Here is a 19,824-nt window from a genome sequence, read left to right as displayed (position 1 = left end):
AGCATGGAGTGAAACAACGGAGCATTATGAATACAGAAAGTTTGGGTCATTGCATAGTCAAATGCTGCAATGCCATACTCCTCTCTCAGTCACTATCCAAGCATATAAGGATGCAGTCATGCACTCGTGCAGATTGCACACAAACTCACACACATGCCCCAAACTCATTTATGGTTATAATGTAGCCACGCTGCTGCTCGGTGCTCCGAGCTGAAATTGCTGGTAATTATTGTAATCTCTGGATCAATATGATGCATGCCTCTAATTATAGCCCATACATTACTGTAGAGGAAATGAGATAGAGAATGTTGATCTCTCTATAGAGCCCACAAGAATGTATGCAGCAATATTCCGTAGCTATATGGAAAGTAAAGATCTCACTTGATGACATGCTTCCTCATTAAACCTCATTTTGCTTGGTGCAGGGAAAGTGTGCATTTTATGATGCAGATCATGATCATTCAGCCTTCCTGCATTTGCATCAGTAACTTGGGGGAAGGGTTTGTTTGCTTTCTTTTCTTCACTGTTAATTAACCTGACTTTACTCAACAATATACGAATGAGGGCAAATAGATCTGCAAAGGTTGCTATTGTTTGATCAACACTTCAGCACCTGCCTTTCTGACAGAAATCCCCTTGGTAATAAACTCCAATTATAGAACCAAGTCCCAGAAGAATATGGACTGGGAGTCATGACACTCTGGAGACTGCCATTGTTGTTATTGTCCATCTACTCATGCAGAACTATTTACTGCTGTTGTTTACACTCGCAGTAGCAGTATGTAAGAAAAGTTGTGCTTTCCACCATTTACATAGAGCCAGAGCATCCTCAAAAAGTTACACCTTGGGAGCCGTTTTCTTAAACGTTTCTTTTCAGTGTCTCTGAGCACCGCTGTCGTGGAAACAGACACCCAAAATGTAAGGAAAGTTTTAAATGTTCACTTGACAACGTTGTCGTGTGAACAACACCCAAATATCTTATTCCCAAAACTCCCTGTGCCGTCTTATTTTACATTATTTTGTGCGGAGGTTATGAGCGCAAAGTGGAGCGACGCCCGAACAGCACCCTTGTAAAATCATGAAACAAGTATTTGTTTTGTTTGTTTATTTGTTTTGTTTTTTCCTTTGCTTATTAAGCATTGGTCTTGTCTCTTGTGAAGGTTTCGCTAGTTAGAGTGAAATTAAAAATCTGTCGGCTCTTTGACAATGCCAGTTTTTTTTTTGTTTTTTTTTTCAATTATCATTATATTGTGTTCAACTAAACACTCTGGAAATTGGTTTTGCTGTTTGTTTGATTCAAAATGATTTCGACTTGGTGGCATTAAAAACATTCAGCACTGTATGGTTTTTTTCGGTGTAATTGCAGCACTCCTAAATCCTTAGCAGCACAGTTACAGCCCCCATCAAAAGGAATGAGATCCAAATACTTTTAGGTCATTCAGAGTGGATGATCTGTGCAGGTCTTCCAGGATCATTGTGGAGGGTTGTTAAAACCTCGTGTCAAGTTTACATTAACGTGTCATCTTTGTATAATCAAATAAAGAAACAAAAACTGTATCTGTGGAATAAATTTGGAGACAAAAGAAAAGGTGTTTTTCAAATCTATTCAAGCTCTGAAACTTCTACATATTTGAGATTTGTTACATATATAATTAATTATATTAAGTTGTTTGTTTTTTTTTATTTCAAGTCGAGAAAATCAGAATTTCTGAAGAATTGTAAAAAAAAAAAAAAAGAAATCAAGAAAAGTCTATTGTTTGGGGGGGACCCAAAATTGTATTTATAAAATACCTGATAATGTTTGTTTTCCAGTTGTAAGTAGATTATTAACTGACTGTTATGAGCACTAGTGTAGTTATAAAAAGTGCCTTTGTAATGTTTGTGCACTGAACCAGAAGCAATCAGATGTTATACAAGCAACATTTATTTTTTTTTTTTATTAATCATCTGTTATCTAAAACATTTGCTACAAGCTTTGCATCAGTTTTACTGTTGTAGTATTTTTGTTTTTTGCAATTACTGATATCAAGACTCATGTGTTTACAGTACTTTCCTCCATTTGGTCATTATGTTATGCAGTTCTCGAAACTCTTATATTCTATAAACTTAGAGCTTGCTCATGTTCAACTTTGTTTTTTTTCTCTATGATGAAGATTTTTGCTTCAATTGAGTTAAAGAGGTTCTCTGTGACTCAAGCTAAAATAAATGTATATTAGGAGATAAAATCCTCCATTAGGCAGACAGTAATGCACCATTTTATGAATTAGGCCTTGTAATGGAGTACCACTGCAGATTAACCCACCTACCAGTTTATTGTTTTACATGTATTGTACATGTCATTTAAAAGTTTATTCAGATCCAGGATGCCTTCTCTCGTCAGTGGGCTTTTCTTGTTGTTGTGCAAGCTTTGGTTTCCCCTTTAGGTATGCCTTCTAAATTGTTTGTGATGTCAGAAAAACATCCTGCTTGTGGGAGGTTTTCCTTCAACTCGGAGTGAGCGCAGATAAACTCTGCTCTCTCAACAGATAAATTAGAAATCGGTGTCAGCACAGCACATATATCATTCTGTACACTGAAGTTGAAGCATCCCGGAAAAGTAATATTTACCGAAACACAGCGCCGCACCTGTTCAGCGAGACCCACAAAAGAGTTTACTCTGAGAAGCATTTCATTAAGAGCAAGGAGAGAAAGCGAAACACATGCTTGCCGATGCTCCTAAAATCTCTCCCACCATATACCTATTTTGTAGAACAGCCTAAAGACAGACTGCTATCATGTTTTTTCCTGAGTTAAAGGGCATCTTACTATTTACCAGCTCGTCATATCTCTGTACTTTTTAATACCACCATCTTCTCCTTCTCTCTCAGCCTTCTACTCCTGCTCCTCTGAGCCTTCCTTCACAGAGTTGACTTAATTATTTATTGGCATGATTTATTTAGCTTCGCTCAACACAGGACCAGCAATCTTCATCCTGCTGTCTTAAAGTTTCTCCCACCCACCCCTCATCTCTGTATCCTGCTATCTCTCTCTGACTTCAGCATCTCTTTGGATCGAGCCCCTTCTCTGTCTTGCACCCTTTCTCAACACAGTTTAATCTCTTCGTGTCTTCCACTTTATAATAACCTCTATTCTCACCCGTCCACGCAACCAAGAGCTCATGAGTGCACTTGCTCTCTAAGACCTGTAAGCAATATTACATATAAATAGCAATATGTAATTGTATTTGGGGATGTCTGTAGATACAACAACGGTGCTCAGATTACTGAAAATAGGGAGAAAATGTAAGGTTTTGCAAACACTCCGTGGACGTGGCTAAGCGGACATAGCTTCCAAAGCATGGTTGTGTAAGCAGGATCAAAAATTCTTATTTATTATAGTTTGTGTTTATTTCCAGTTGTTCAAATTGTGTCTCTTCTTTGACACTCATTAACTCTGACTTTCTTCTGTTCCATCTTTGGAGTCATTCTCACTCAGTCTCTTCATATCTGTCTTTCAATGTTCATTTCCTCCAGTCTTCGGTCAGACATCTCTGAAGGAAATCTTAGTTATATTGGGACTATTTTGCCTTTGAATGTGTGCGCGTTGGTCATGATCCACTATCGTAGCAAGCAGACGTGGATACATACCATTCCTACAAGAACCAGGAGTTATTTAAGCAGTATCACCAGTATATTATCTTTCAATCTTTTCCCTTCTAATGTATTCAGATTTTATTTATTTCAACTTCACCGGTCGCTGAAATGGGATGAGATGTGCATTAAAGAGGCAAAGTGATGAAGGAGAAAAAGAGGATCAGCATTTTAATGCTTGGGTGACTGAAAGCTCTTATAATTTCAGACGCAAATGCACCATGTTCATTTCCTTGTCTTGACTGGAGTTGCATAACCGCATGATTTCCAAATACCAGATTATCCATTCCTAACCTGCATTATCTTTCATGTAGGGACATGCTCGGTGCATCTGCTCCTTTGTAACCGGAATTATTTCTCGGGGTCAGGAGGTTGCTTCGTCCATGGTTCTTTTAAGGAATGTGCTCATTCTCATTTAATCTCTGGTCTCTTTCATTTTCTAATGCCTGTGCTGGGATGCTCCCAACCCTCCCTCACCCCGATCCAACCCCGAACCTCCGCTCTCATCCTCATCCCCATGTTGCGTGTGTCTGTGTGTACGCGTCATGTTTCATGCGTGTTTGCAGTGCATGGGCTGTGGGAGGAGTGGTCGTCATGGAGTTTGTGCTCTGTGACCTGTGGGCGGGGCTCCAGGACGCGGACCCGGAAGTGTGTGGACGGTGCCGTGTTGTGTGGACGGCCTGAGATTCAGACCAAACTCTGCAACATAGCAGTGTGTCCTGGTTAGTACCATCCTCATACTGTAAGCCTCTCTCTCTCTCTCTCTCTCTCTCTCTCTCTCTCTCTCTCTCTCTCTCTCTCTCTCTCTGTCTCTCTCAAAACTCACTTAAAAACCCATTTTCTTGTCACGCTTCTTGAACTTACACACGTTTGTCTTTTCCTTTTGTATTCATCTATTATGGCTCTTAATTTTGACCAAATGTCTCTATTCTTTTCTTTTTTAAAAATGGCTAAATGCTGCTGTTTGTATTCTATCACTTCTCATCACTGTGTGTGGAAGAGGAAAAACCAGCCTTTCAGTGTCAGACGTGTTGTTTTCTGTAAGCAAAGACTCTTAAAGTGACGGAGGCCTTTTAGGTGAGAGGTGTAACATCTTCAAAACTTTTAAGTGAGTCCAGTTGCCTTTCTGATAAAAATTATACTCTTTATAACCTGGCTTCCACTCCAGACGGTATCTTAAGACATATCGATTGATTTTTATTTTTAATGTAAAAGGATGTTCATGGCCCAGACTTCCGTCATCTTTTTGCCTTTTTATCTGACTCTATTTAGAAGTTGAGGCTTGTGGTTTTCAGCGAAATGAAAAATATTGAACAGTTCATCAAAAAAGGGGATAGATTGTATCCACTTTGATAATCCATGAGGACACCCAACCCATGCTACTGTGTGGACATGGCCAAAGCAAGAACAGAGCAAAAGGAGCTCACTGTGGCTTTTACATTCATCTCAAGCGATTCTTTTACCAATATACACACACAGAGTGATAGTAGTTTGACTATGGAATTGTATTTTTGTGTTTATATCCATGCAGCAGCACCCTAATGGGGCAAAGTAAATAGTGTCACTGTCTATTTGTGGTGGAGTGCAAATGCAAAAGTTAATCGCTCACCAAAATATATGCTGTTTTCAGGTTGTTACTAAAAAGCCTAAAAGTTTTGTTTGCAATGTTTTATCCTCAGCAGTTTGGAGCATTTAAGACTCGTTTTCTTCTCGATTAACGCATCTCAAAAGTGTGAAGGCACCTGTTCAGTTGAACGAACTACACACCCTGAGAGACACTTTCCCTATATTTACCAACTTTGTCTGATAGAACTTTGTAGTATTTTTATCGACAGTATAATTCAGGTGCAATTTGGTCAAACATAATTACTGGCTAACAACTGTTATTTCTCTGCAAAGCAATTGTTTTATCGACAAAACGTCTGCTTCTGCCAATTTCTTTTTTCCTTTTAAATGTATATTGATTTAATCTTGTTTTTTATTATCACTTGATAAAAGAATGCCACAGTCATAACCCACAGCGACATGTGGTGTTAATGTTTCCTCATATGAATGGTTAATAAACATTATACAACTTTTTTTTTTTTCCTGTGTCTTGTTCTCAGCTACAGCTGTGGTGTCTTGGCCAAGGTCACTGCAACAGGTGGCGCTTTTCCACTCGGTCTTACTCAGCCTTAGTTAACTTGACTCTACTCGCATTTGACGCTTTTCCGTTCCGTGTTCTTCCCCCACTACCAGGTACTTCAGTGGTACTTGCTGGACCGAGGTTCAAAGGGAGCTAAGATGAGTAGAAAATGTGACATGAGCAGACGGCAAGCCCCACAGATGAGTTAGGAGAACGTCTTGTTCAACCTGTCTTTTTTTAAACAAGATCAAAATGCTCACAAACTTTGTGGAGCAGTGACAATGTACAGGTTTTTCTTATTGGGGGTGATCAGTTGTGCACAACGGGGAATAGCTCAGATGATTCCGCCCACACCGTGGCCGTAATATATTGTAATGGAAAACAACTGAGACTGAGTCGAGTAGTGTCAAGAAGAGTAGAGTCAAGTCGAGCAAGGCTGAGTAGGAGCTGGTGGAAAATTCACCAATGGACAGGTTTTAAGTTGGGGATCGAAACATCAACAGGATTGGGTGATGGCTCACTCTTCCAACTGAGCCACAGTCACTCCAGCCCACTGACTGAAGTATCATTCTACTAAAGTACTCTAACCTGATAACACATTTTGGTTGGCTGTTTGCATTGTCAGACGGTCTTGCTGTGAAACCTCTCGGGGTATTGTCTCTGAGATTACCTATTAAGCCCTGGTCAAGATCAGCAATAAGTCACCAGTCCTATACTGTGTAATTCATCTGTCCAGGGTGCATCAGGACTTAATTCCAATCTGACTCACACTGTCCACCTGAAAAGTCTTTTTCATGCTTTCTTCTGAACTGTGATGGGATTCAGCAGTGATGGGGAAAAAAGCCAAAATGTGGCAGAATCACGATCAATGACGCTTTGTCTTGAGTAGCTTTTCAGACGTGAATTCAAGCTGAGACGAAAATAATAGCATCTGCCTCTTATATAGGGAAGGGTTTGATGGCTTTCTTGATGTAAAGTACACTTGACGTATGTGCTGTCCCTTTCAATTTAGTATTTCCATTCAGAAAAACACTTCCAGTGAAAGCAGTGACATTAGAAAAGAATATTCATTTCAGTGATTTAATTTGCTCTGACTTTTTGTGTTGTCAGCCTATAAATGGATTCCGCGTTGAAATAAAGGCATTAATGGACAAGCAGACATTAAAACATAAGACAGTTTTATAGCAAAAATGGTGGACCTTGTCTGAATAATAACTTTCTTTTTTCTTTTTTCTCCTTGAATTGATTTCAATCCAAGCAAGAGAGTGTTTGCATAGAGTGTAATCACTCGCAGCCTGAGCAATTATCATATGATAAGTGCTTTTTATTTAATACCGTGAGCAAAGAATTTTGTATCGTGTTCTCCTGGACTGTGAATGCACGCGCCTTCTCGTTTATATAAGGGCTGCTTGAGCCTGCCTGAGCTGTTTTCTCTCCTCCATCCTGACTAATATTATTTGGCTATTTTCTTAGTTTTTTCTCCATGTTGTATTTCTTTCCTTATTTTTTTTTTTCTTGACAAAGGTTGCATAAGGTTAATATTTATATAAAACAAAACTGTCCCCATTGCGAGACAAAGAGGCTGCAAAGTTGTGTCTCAAAGAGGGAGGAACAGGGAGACGCCATAATCTAAAGTATTGCCTCCGGGATGTTTTGCCATGCTGTTTTGGGAACAGTGATGGAAAGAGAGTGTTTGGGGAAAAAGGGTAGGCTCCTTCCATCGAGGGCCTTAAGGAAATCTTTGTATGTGTGCGTGAATCTATCACAACAGATTCAGCCGGCTTTTGGGAGTTCAAAAGCAACGGTCCTTTGAAATGATGAATACCAGCATATTCCTTTTGGCACAAATGAACATGCTTAGCGAATGGAGCTTTGATGGATCCCGTCTATGTATGGGTGTAAGTGCGTGTCTGTGAGAGTGCGTGCTTATTTCAGGCATTTGGTCTCACGCTTAACATGCTCCTTAACCTAGATTTTGAAGCATTAACTACATCGTCTATTCCACTGTTGACTGGAGCCAATATGACTTGCTAAAATATTGTATCTCTCTCTCCGGAACAGCTTGTCGCTTCATGTAGACACGTGCTAAGAACGCACATCAAACAAATGCACGCAAATGTGAGCTGAACTGCAAATGGTAATGTGGCAGGTATGGGTAAAGCCAGTGGAAATGTCATAGATGAATTATTAATTTGATCAGCACCAAATGTTTGCGAGCTCACATCAGAAACTAAAATCATTGCAGAGGCTCAACGCTGGCTGAGAATTCCCTTTAACTGTCTTGACACCTTCATTTCTTTCAGCATAAACAATGGAGTTAATCAATACACATGTGGTGGATGGCGGCTATTGTTTAATATCTGGCTAACAAGTGGTTTCTGGTGAGGGCGAGAGAAAAGATTTCTAACGGAGAGATGCTTTATTACAAGTGAAGTTGCTAATTCTGGAGTTATATATCAACATGGTACTGTTGTCTATCCAGCATGGATCAGTTTTTCGTGAAATGTTTGCATCAGGGTCTGATTTTCTGTTGGAGATGGGAGGATCTGCCTTCCATTTGGTTTTCTAATCCCCATGATGTGTATTCCCCTCCATGACGATTAAAGCTTTTTCACTGGCAGACTGGACAAAATCAAAAAATACATTAAATAAATGGCTTTTAATATTTGAATGGAGCAGGTCTACCAACTCTCAGGCAGTAATAATAAAACTCATCTGATTCAATCAAACCTCAGTGCTGGACTTCCCGTACACTCACCATAAAAAAATACTGTAAATGCCCATTGGGAACCATAGTGAATAAAACAAATGTGAGAGGTAGCTTGAGAGAGGATTTCACTGTGAAACATGAAAAACATCCTTGTTAAAAGGACAATTAAACTCATGCTTTTGTAAATGAGGTTTCTTCACATTTAGATAACGTTCAATTCAAAATGAAGTGTTTCAATGAGATAAATGATAATTGTAAATTCTCCAACTATTTACTATTGCTGTGATGTGCATGTGCAGTCGCAGCGTTGCAGAAAGAAAATCACTTTTTCCACAGAGACTGAGCACCGTCATGTAAACAGACCCCTAAAGCACAATTAACATGTACATCTTCACATGTATTAACTGTGTTTGACAAGCAAGCCATAGTTCAAAAACTGACAAGTCTTTGGTTTTCCCTGCTAGCTTTTTATTATTATTTTTTTAATTAATCAGGGTTACATTTGGGAAATGTCCCATCCCACTCTTTTATTACACTTCTCAACTCATTCGATGTGTGTCATCTCTCAAAAACAGTATTGGCCCAATTGAATTAGAACAGTGTACCGTGTTTCACACAGCGTGATTGACCACATTTCGAAGCAAAGCTGGCAATGCCTCCCCCACTTGGGAGAAGCAGACAAATACACTTACAGCACTGTGCTTCACTTATTCTGCTACTTAATGCCTCTGTGTGGAGAATGTGCGGCTCAATACATCATTCTGAACTGAATCAAGGGGATTTCTAGAAATGCTGGTTAGTTTTTTGTTTTTTTTAATGCAGAGGCAAATGAACAGCATGTACAGAGCATGTAAATACCATGTTTTCTTGATGTGATGGGAGTTGAAATTTACTGTCATCAAATAATTAAAAAAAAAAGATTTGTTAAATCCACTGAATGCTGCTAAAAGTAAGACTAAACATGAAACCTAATGGGAGCATAACAAATCTTGAACATCATTGTGAAACTCAAGGATTGAAAAAAGTCCTTTTTTTAAAATGTGTTCATTATTCGTTTTCAAAACATTAAGAAAATGAAGTGTAAAACTGAACATAATCACACAGATTTCACAAGTTATTGCTTGAAAAATGTAGCTGTTACAAAAAGCATCTCAGAGATATTTTTATCAATATGTACAACCACAAAATAACATGTTGCCTGAAAAAACAACACCTGAATATGACTCACTGGATGCAACAAGTGACTGTGAAAAATGTTACTTGCATTTGAACAGTGCATATAACAAGCGTTTACCTTTTCACTCATATTGTGAAGCAAAAAAGAAAGAAAAAGTGTCCATCAAATGCACTTAATGGGAAAAAATAATGTTTCATTTTTAAACAGAAAGTACGAAAAGCCAACAGAGTTTAAATTTTGAGACGCGTAACGCACAAGTGTCACGGATTACCATCTTTTTAATTATCGACAAGCAGTGTCTCAGTGTTTATCACAGCTGTACAACACACAAAGAGTAAGAACATTTGTTTTTAGCAAGTTATTTTATTGCAATAACAATGCTTGTTGGCTATACATCTTAAACCATTGGAAAGGCTGATTATATCAACTTTAAATGGTGCTATATTTGTAAGTGACATGAATTTGCGAGATGAGTATGTGGATTGCACCCATTAAAATGTCTGTATTATAGCCACATCTTCTCTGTCAATGCCAAACAGCCATTATTTCCTTCTTGTATGATCTACTGGATTTAATACTATTGGGTAAAACCAATAGATAAAATTAATTTAATATCCTGCATTATAGGTAGATAATGCAATTGAAATTAACTTTTCTTTTTTCAATTTATTTTTCATCTTAGATCTTAATCTGACTTCAGTTTTGCTATTTGTGAGAAAGGATAAAATCTAATGTTACTGTTGGATCAGAATATGAAGATTGGCAGTTTTTGGTAGAATAAGGCAAGTCCCACATGCATCAAGGATTTTTCTTTTTTAATAGGTAGATTTCTTCATATAAGTATTTGATATCACACCCAAAAAAACAAAACAAAAACAAAACAAACACCATTGTTAAAGTTACAGACATTCACTGCTGCAAATTGCTATTTTTCCATTAGAAGATATTAACAAATATATTTTATGTTAGGAACAAGCATGTCTTGAGTGAATGGGTTAAAAATATGTGATTCGTGTTCAGGTTGATAGATCATCGGTTTTGAGGAGAGACAACCCACATCCCACAAGTTTCTTATGAATGTGGCACTTTGCCATGGGATCAGATTTCTATTGAGGTAACATTCTTGTAACAAATCAATATGTTTGTGTATTTTTAATAATTTGTTTTAAGTACTCCATTTTTGTGTGTAGGTTATTAGCTTCACATATTCTTCATTCGTCTCACCATTTTTTTGGGGCGAAGATTCAAGAAATTCACCAAATATGGCTCAATGCCAAATAAAGGGTCAACGGCTATTTGATTCAAATGTCTGATAAGGCCAAAAAAATGTGTTAATGCTAATATTTCCATTAGTCTGATTATGGAAGTAACTCGATGCTGGGGAGCATTCACCTCTTATTAATCTTCTTTGATGATGCTATGTCAATGGTTGAGCTTGTTTTAATAGCAAAAACTGTCCAAAAAGCCATTTCTAATGCTCTTGGTAAACGCTGTCCACCATTGAGGATTTAATTTTGTACAATAGTTCAAGCATAGCTCAAGTTCCTCAATATTTCCAGCTGGAGGCCACATCCTGAATAGGTTTGCATTTTGTGTTCCCAGCAGAAGCAACACTGCTGCCAACAGAAGGAGCCATTAGATTATTACTCAGCTCAAATTATTACCATTAAGATTTTGTCACACTGATGGCAAAACAAAAGCAGCTTCTTTGAAAATGACAGTTGGCTATTGGGTTTGATTAATTGCTGTGTAAAACAAACAGAATGATGTGACAGCGCTGGCGTGAAAGTACGCTTGCAAAAATTGCTCCATAATGCCATTCGCAGATGCTTTACCTTTAAGAGCTTTAATTAGAGAACTCATATTATCAGATAGTAGTATACCACAAAACATTTATTGACCAATAATGTGTGACAAATTAACAAGATTGTCACGGGTCGGTTTACAAGATGGTGGTGAGAAGTGCTGTGATGTATGGTTCTGAGCCGGAGGTTGTGTCTCAAAGATGGGATGCTGAGCTTGGATGTGGTTTAGATTAAGATGCAGAGACTTTCCTTTGGTGTGAACAGGATTGGAAATGAACAGATCCGAGGGAGATAAAGCTGGGGCGGCAAAGTGGAGATGGTTTGGAGAGATAGTGGATATATTGAACAAAGGACATTGGAGATGGATCCGATATTCGGGAGGAGAAAAGGAAGCTTGCAGAAAAGATGGATGGATGTATTGGAGGAGGACATAGAGATTGTTGGCGTATCAGTTGGAGGCAGATGATCCACTGTGGCTGGAGAAGCTTGCATGAAAATATTGTGAGGAAGAATCCCACAACCACCCTTTGGCCTGCAAGGTATTGACATTTGCTGCTGTGACTGAAGTGCATGCAACTGTAATAATGAGTCCCTTTGGATCGTGAGTTATACAAGTAAGGAATTGGTTTTGTCTGTCGGTTGTTTTGTTGTTTATTCCCACAATAGAGCCAGTGTTAATTGTTTGCTTCTCTGAATTGATTCTATCTTTTTCATTTCAATCTAATAAGTTGTGTTCTTTTAAAGCTTTGTTATTGATTGAGTCGTGTGTAATTGCAGCCACACTTCCTTCCCGAGCACCTATTAACAGGAACAGTGGTAGTTTTCATCACACCAGTGCTTGTCATCAAGCTTAGTTTAATCAGTTTGGTATTCCAGCATCTTCTGACAGGCGGTATGGCATTGCATTTACATTATTATTGTTTTTTTTATCTGTTTTCTGCACAAACACCAGTCAAGAGTTGAAATGTGGTGCTTTTGTAATCGCCAGTGAAAACACAACCAAACGTACTTCGTGTGAACTCTCTACAACAAAAGCATGGAAGGAATTGTAATCAGTTTTTTTTTTCCACAACAGATTGAAATATTTAAAATGTCCACAGACCCTTTGCAGTGTCTTATGTTTGTTTGTTGCTATTTATGGAAAGCCAAATAGCCTCTGTGATGAAGCTTTTCTTCGTCGTTGCCCGCTGTATACACCGCGTTCCCGTAGCCTGCACTCATGTCTCTTTTTCCCCTCTGCCCCTCCTCTTCTCATCAATTTACCCTGATTCCCCATGTCATGCAAACGCCTCACTGTCAACTGCTCCTGTCCGTCCCACTCGCTTTTTTCCATCCACCCTCATCTCCCGCCGTCCAGTGGAGGGCCAGTGGTTGGAGTGGGGGCCGTGGTCGCAGTGCAGCGTGACGTGCGACACGGGAACCCAGCAGAGGCAGAGACGCTGCAGCTCCTCGGCGCACGGCTGGGCCGAGTGTAAGAGCCCCCATCAGGAGAGCAGAGAATGCACCAACCCCTCATGCAGCGGTAAGGCATACACATGAATGCTTAGGATTCGCACTCCCCCTGCCCTCAAATGTCATTATGCAAACATAGAACATGCATCATCTAACGGCATCTGCATGCCTATCTTCCGTTCATGTTTGAGGAATTTGTGAGTTGGGATCCAATTTGGCTTGTGAGTATATTTCCTCAGTGGAAAAAAAGAATACTGCGGCTTTTTTTTAATGAGCCTGATGTTCAGAATAGACTCATATTGACTTGAATGTAAGTTTCACACTAGATAATATTTTTTTTAAAAGAATGTTTTTAGGGAGTGGACATTACATCTCCCATTTATCAACAACTGCCTTGCTGTTTTGTTTTGTTTTGGTTTTTTTTACTCTACATGTCATCTTTCCGCTACACTAATCTACACTAGGTGGAGGTAACTGGGGAAGCTGGAACCACTGGAGTCTGTGCAGTAAGACGTGTGACTCTGGATGGCAGCGGCGCTACAGGATGTGTGAGGGCAGCGGTGTTCAAGGCTATCCCTGTGACGGTTCGGGAGAGGAGATTCGGTCATGTAACGAGAAGAAGTGCCCTGGTCAGTGAATTCATCCAGGCTACTGTATACATTATCTGAATGTTTTGTTTTCTTCAAAGAGACATAGTTTTTTTCTTTCCCTTGTGTGTATATGTATGTACAGTATGTGCACCTGATCTGCACATGCAGCATTTTTGTGAGAGGTGGAGTTCCCCGCGGTTTTCACAAAGCAGCTCGAGACTTCCATCACAATTTCCCTACTCCGCTCTTCTCATCTTTAGCGATCTGCTGTCTGTCTTCCCGTCAATTCACATACCCATCAATCTTTATCTCTTCATTTACTTTGCAAATACTTGCCGCATGGTGTTTTATTTTTGTCCTACCTGTGAGTTTCTCTTATCCTCTCAATATTTCTTCTTTTTGAACAATATTTTATTGCACTAATCCCCCTTTTAGCTTATTTCTCTTCTCTTTTTCTCTCCCTGGTGGGAGAGAAGATGTTCAATGGTCCGCTCAGCACCATTTGTCAGAGTGTCAGGAAGCTCTGTGGTTTAATATGCATCCCTCTTCACTAAAACAATGTGAATATGCGAGTGTATTTTCATCTAAAGCCTTGAATGCCACATGTGTATGCACTCTGACAGGCTTAAAATGCTAAAGTTTTGAGTGCAGCATCCACGCTGACCTTTTTGTTTTCAGTAACTCTCAAGTCTCTTTTAAACAAGACAAGGTTTGTGTCAGCTTTGCAGGGGAACATCATATCATGTTTTTTTTCCCCTCCTCACTCCCTTTGCTTTGTGCTCTCTTCGTCCCTCTTCATCTCCATGCATCTGCTTCTGCCAACACTCGTCTGCCCCCTCGGAATATCTTCAGAGCTCTCTCCCCCACTTTTTTTTTCATCAGAGTTATGAAAGAGAAGGAGGGGAGAAAACAGATGAATAAAAAGAGGGGGTATGATGAAGAGGGAATGAGATACTGTACTGAGGCAGTGACACTGTCAGAGAGCACTCAGAAATGTACAAGGGAATAAGATTGGGAGCTCCAGCAGGAGAACAGTGATTTGAATCTTGTTTTTTGTGTGTGATTTTCTGTCTTTTTTTTTTTTTCTTTTGTGGTTTGTGTGATATTTCTTTGTTTTTCTACTTGGCTTCCCTTCATCTCACTCTCTGTATGTCTCTCACTTCTATCTCCAGCTCCTCATGAGATATGCAAAGACGAGAATCTCCTCACTATGTCCTGGAAGAGAGCATCGGCTGGAGAAACTGTCTACAACAAGTGTCCATCTAATGCCACTGGTCAGTCATTTGATGATACTTCAACTGAAAAGCGGCAAGAGCTTGTGTTACATGGTAGAAAACCATAGTCATATATAGCAAGTTGTACTGAGGGATGTAGAATCTCAATTTTAACAAGATATTTATGTTATTAAATGATAATTTAGACAAACAAACCAAAGAAAAAGGTGAATTTGTTTGGAGCATCACCATTCTAGAATATTTAGTTGTTAACATGAGAATAGGTAAAGTGGTTACAGTAAAGGAATAAAGGGCCTGATAACCTTTCCAGATTAAAAATATTTCTGATGATGATAATGAATGCATTCTTCTTGATTAATCAAAACTGTTCCAAGTTAATGATCATTACAAAACATGTAATATTCAAAATATTTTTGCACAATGAGGCAATAAATCTGCATTTTTGATACCTGATCAAAAATGTATCAATTGACAATTTTATTCTATTTTTCAAAATTTAAGTTGTGACATATTCATTCCAGTCACGTCCCATGTGATTTTGATCAATTTTAATGGCATTTACTGTTTTTCATGCTAATTGAGTGTGAAATTTCACACAACAAAACAAATGAAAGTCTTGAAACAGCCTTTGAAAAAGAAACACATTTGAAAACTCTGAAACTGGTTGAAGAGTGGTTAAAACTGCTAGCTTGTATTGGAATATAATTACTTGCGAGAGTGGATTAGCATTGGGGAAATGGATGGTATACAAGGAATAAATGGAATAAAGGAATAAAAACACCATTGCTGAAAGAAAGTTTCACACATTTCACAATATAATAGCCTCAATTATACCAACATCTGGTGAAGTAGATCATAAGCTGCATCCGTGCCAGTGCACTAAAAGGGAACCTTGAAAAGAAAACATAAAAAAAAAACCATGAAATTGTTAAGCAACTGCAAGATCATTAGCCTTAAAATGATTACGCAGCAAACAATAGGCCTAACACTTCAGTGGTGATTTAGAGGCAGATCTGGTTTAAAGTTATATAGTTATATGACAAAGGCCCCATTTACAAGACAACATTTCAAAAGAAAGCACATGTTTTTTTGTATTTGTGCTCAAGTATGGTTTTTTCACGGCAATGTTTTGAAAATGATGTCCATTCACACAGAAACTGCAGAAATGCTGAAAACAATACAGTTGGCACTTATGGTTGTTTTTGTCATGAAACCACACACACATGCACACAGTGAACAACATTCATATGGACAAATGGCCAAGTTGGTTATTGCTATTTCAGATAACTTTCAAATAAATAAAAAAAACAACCAAGGTGAATATGGACTAGGTGTTGTGCCACTCTGGAGGCCGCCATTGTTCTTATTATCCATCATCTACTTGCGCATTTGAAGAAGAGCTGTTTACTTTGTTCCTGGTGTGCATGTGCAGTAGAAGCATTTTCATAAAGTTGCCATTTCCCCTGATTCCACAGAGACAGTTTTGAAAATGTCCACCTTGGGTGCAGTTTTCAAAAATGTGCATTTTCAGGGGCTCTGAGCACCATTGTCCTGTAAGTGGACCCCCAAGATGCGACAGAAGTTTTCATATTCACTTGAAAACCTTGTTCTATAAACAAGGCCTTAGAAGTGAGCTCTATGAATGTACATTATTATGGAAATGAGAAAAGGTCCAACCGGAGAAACAAAAGGTGTTAGCTGCATAAATATCCTGTATATTCATGCTGCAGGGATATAGCATGAGCTACTCAGCGAGTCATTAGGATTTATTCAAAAATGTTTATATGTCCATGTCTAGGGAGCGGCAGAATATTTGTCCTGAAATGGTATTCCTATTATGATGCTTAGAAGCAGTGATAATATTTCAAACTGCATCATCAAGCCTGGGTACCGAATTAATACGGCTGAAATGTCCTGCTAATTGTTACCAAATCATCTTTATGTTTCCTGAGCTGCACTTGCCAGACCTATTTTTTTGTGTTTCAAAAATGAACAAATAAAACGTGATTTTGTTCAGAATTTCAATCAAGAGTCAGTATGGGTCAGGATGCATATTGTATAAGCATTTGTTCTTATATTTTTATATGATTCCATTGGCTCTGACATCAGAACAGGCCCAATGGAGCGAGCTCACCTGCCAGTGCAACATTACAGGTTATAAAAATTGTTACATTTGATATTAAATCAAAGTGTTACAATTTAGTTACCTGAGAAACTTCACAGGTAATTAATAGGACAACTGTGACAAATAGGAAAGAAAAGAAGAGTCCAATTTATTCATTTGGTTTAAGAGTGTTTCTCTTGATGAAGTATTTTGGCAGCTGTCAATAGTTTATCTTTTGCCTGCCAGGTTAATACAGTCAGCAGGAGAAAACTGCTGCACACAGTAGAATCATTTGTACTGACAGCCCTGCTTATACGTTGAGGTATTTCAGGCAGACCGATTTGAGTTTGAGGTTTATAATTTATAAGTAGTAGTATTGCACATTTGAAGGTTTCTCTGTATTTATACTACTTACATAAAATGTGGACATGTGTGTACTATGAGTTACTTTCCCTTTTAAATGGTAACACATTCGTAAGGATAAAGATAGAGCGAGAGAGATAGTTCTGGATGCACTGATGAATACTCTGCCAATACCAAACAGCTGCTCTTTTCTATTGACTGTTATCTTGACCTTCTCGAAGCCAGAGTGCCGACAAAGCCTGATTGGCACCTGATTGTGTTTCTGCAACCAGTTGCAATCCCATATCTCCACAGTCTGGGCCCAAACTCAACCCCCCACACACACTTAGTTGGATTTATCAGAAACTACCTCCTGAATGTAGGAGTGGAAGATGGAATGTCCAGCAGCGCTGTCCTCATCATTAAATTGAGTTGGAATTATCTTGGTTGGTGCTCGAGTGACGAAAACAGCCCATTGGGATGACAGCAAAAAAAAAAAAAAAAAAAAATGCTGGGTGCAGAATAGAACTCATAAAAGTTTGGTAACCACAGTGTGGAGGTTGGGCCTCAGTCATCATGTCCCCTAAACAAAATTCAACAAGAGTAAACAACAGAGATAGCTGTTTATTAACATTTAAGATTTTGCAAATATTTTATGGAGTCTCTCTGTGACACGTTTCATGTTTGCTTTTTTATTCTATGTTAAGCATTTGGAAATCTCTCACTTCTTTCCAGGGTCTGCTAGTCGTCGTTGTATGCTGGACAATAATGGAGTTGCTTTCTGGGGTCCTCCGAGCTTCGCCAGATGCGTCTCCGCTGAATATAGATATTTACATTTGTCAGTAAGTTTTCAGTCAAAGAATAAGTCTCACTGAACTCCAAGACTTTCTCTACTAATGGTGTGTTTTGTCATCTTCAGAAATGAGTGTGTTTAGATTTCATCATTTGAGCCAGTTAGTTGCAACATCAGCCAATACCATTACCCACCCTCTTCACACCTATCTTCTGTCTGTCTTTTAGGAAACTGTGGAGGCTCAACTTGTTTATAAAGCATTCTCCATCCAAGTCTTTGCTTCGTAAATCAATCATTTACCTTAACACGGCTTTCACCATAAAAAAAAGTTTACTCAAAACAGAAGAACGTCTTTATTCAAGGCTTCCTGCTATCTCTAATTAGCTTTTTCAAAACGTTGCGCTCACACTTATCAATTAATGAACACAGCTAATGAATGTGTTCATCAGCGAGGCTGTATTCCTGCTCTGTGAACTTCAACCTTTTCCATCGCCTCCATGATGGCGGAAGAAGATGGGGGTCAGGATTTGTGCGTGACAGAGCTGATTGCACTGTTAGCTTCTGTTCCAACCTTTCATTAACACCAGGAGTCAATAATTAATTTTCTGTGATTGCTGTTATCTTCTGTCTGTTCCCTCCTACCTCTCCCCGACTCACACTTTCACTTTCTTCCTCCTCTGCATTTCACATGCAGGGAGACTTGCCTCTTGTATCTCTTTCTCAGAAGTGATGAGATCCAGTTTCCGCCTGAGTGTGCTGCTAGGCCCCAATTTGCTTGCCTATTTTAAGCACAAGCGCACACACACACGCACGCACACACACACACACAAATCCTTGTACATTCATACTCCTTGTCTCGAAATATCTCCCTCAGTTCACGTCCAAAGCATTCCCAAGATTTCTTTGTCAAAAACACAGTCTTGGTTGTTCAGCCTTGTTGTTGATGACATTTTAATAGTAACATATTTTGACTCGAAGCACTTGTGCTTAATCAACCTTATCATGTTGGGTAAAAGGGAAAATAAGCATAAACCTTGCCTAATTTTTGTCTTTTCTCCTTGTAGTTACGAGAGCATCTCGCGAAGGGTCAGAGGACCCTGGCTGGGGAGGGCATGTCTCAGATCGTACGGAGTCTCCTGGAACTCTTTCAGAGGAGGAGCTACTACAGTGGCGACCTTCTCTTTTCCACGGAGATCCTGCGAAATGTGACTGACACCTTCAAAAGAGCAACCTACATCCCAGCTCCCGACGACGTGCAGGTGGGCAAATGTCTTCGAGCTTTCTCTTGGAGCCATCTGGAGTCACAAGCTTTACAAATCATGTGGCCAGTGACACAGTGTCAGACACAGTCACTTACAACACACCAGAATTTATTACATGTAGGATCTGGCCTCATCTATCTCCTGCACTGGGTGTGCATAACAATGAACGATAGCTGTGCAGTTGCTACAGCCTCAGAAGTTTTTTGTTTCTTTCCCGGAAAAAAATCCCAAACTGTTTCTGTCTCATTCAACCTGACCCATTTGTCAGATGTTTTATGTTTCACTATGTGCCTGTGTATAGCGGATTTCTGTAGAATAAACTTACAGCATTGCTGCAGCACTATTGTCTGGTGCGCTACGGCTCGATATTGTTCTGCTTTAACATCTGAGAATGTTTCTGTCTTATGTCTAGAAATTCTTCCAGATAGTAAGCCACATGTTGGACATGGAAAATATTGAGAAATGGGAGGATGCTCACCAGGTAAACCTTTTTCTGTATGTGTTGCATGCCTGTTTGTGGTCATCTTATGTTTAATACACCTGTCTGCCATAGTCAGTGGCTGTCGCCCGCTGCACCCAGTGCACTACTGCATATTGGTG

General features: G+C 39.1%; 1 protein-coding gene across 1 annotated transcript in view; it reads left to right on the top strand.

The window, feature by feature from the left end:
• Positions 1-19,824, top strand: part of adgrb2 (adhesion G protein-coupled receptor B2) — a gene marked incomplete at both ends in the record, with an annotated part of 154,875 nt that overhangs the window by 43,993 nt on the left and 91,058 nt on the right. Inside the window, 7 exons of the mRNA XM_080516235.1 lie at positions 4,196-4,351; positions 12,804-12,968; positions 13,363-13,527; positions 14,661-14,762; positions 17,905-18,011; positions 19,027-19,221; positions 19,637-19,705. Of these exons, the coding sequence (XP_080372361.1) occupies positions 4,196-4,351; positions 12,804-12,968; positions 13,363-13,527; positions 14,661-14,762; positions 17,905-18,011; positions 19,027-19,221; positions 19,637-19,705 (959 nt within the window). The remainder of the gene's footprint in view (positions 1-4,195; positions 4,352-12,803; positions 12,969-13,362; positions 13,528-14,660; positions 14,763-17,904; positions 18,012-19,026; positions 19,222-19,636; positions 19,706-19,824) is intronic.

This window comes from Blennius ocellaris, assembly GCF_963422515.1.
Source record: "Blennius ocellaris genome assembly, chromosome: 20".
Taxonomy (NCBI): Eukaryota; Metazoa; Chordata; class Actinopteri; order Blenniiformes; family Blenniidae; genus Blennius; species Blennius ocellaris.
Note: the sequence above shows the minus strand (reverse complement) of the source record. Positions and strands in the feature narration are given on the sequence as shown.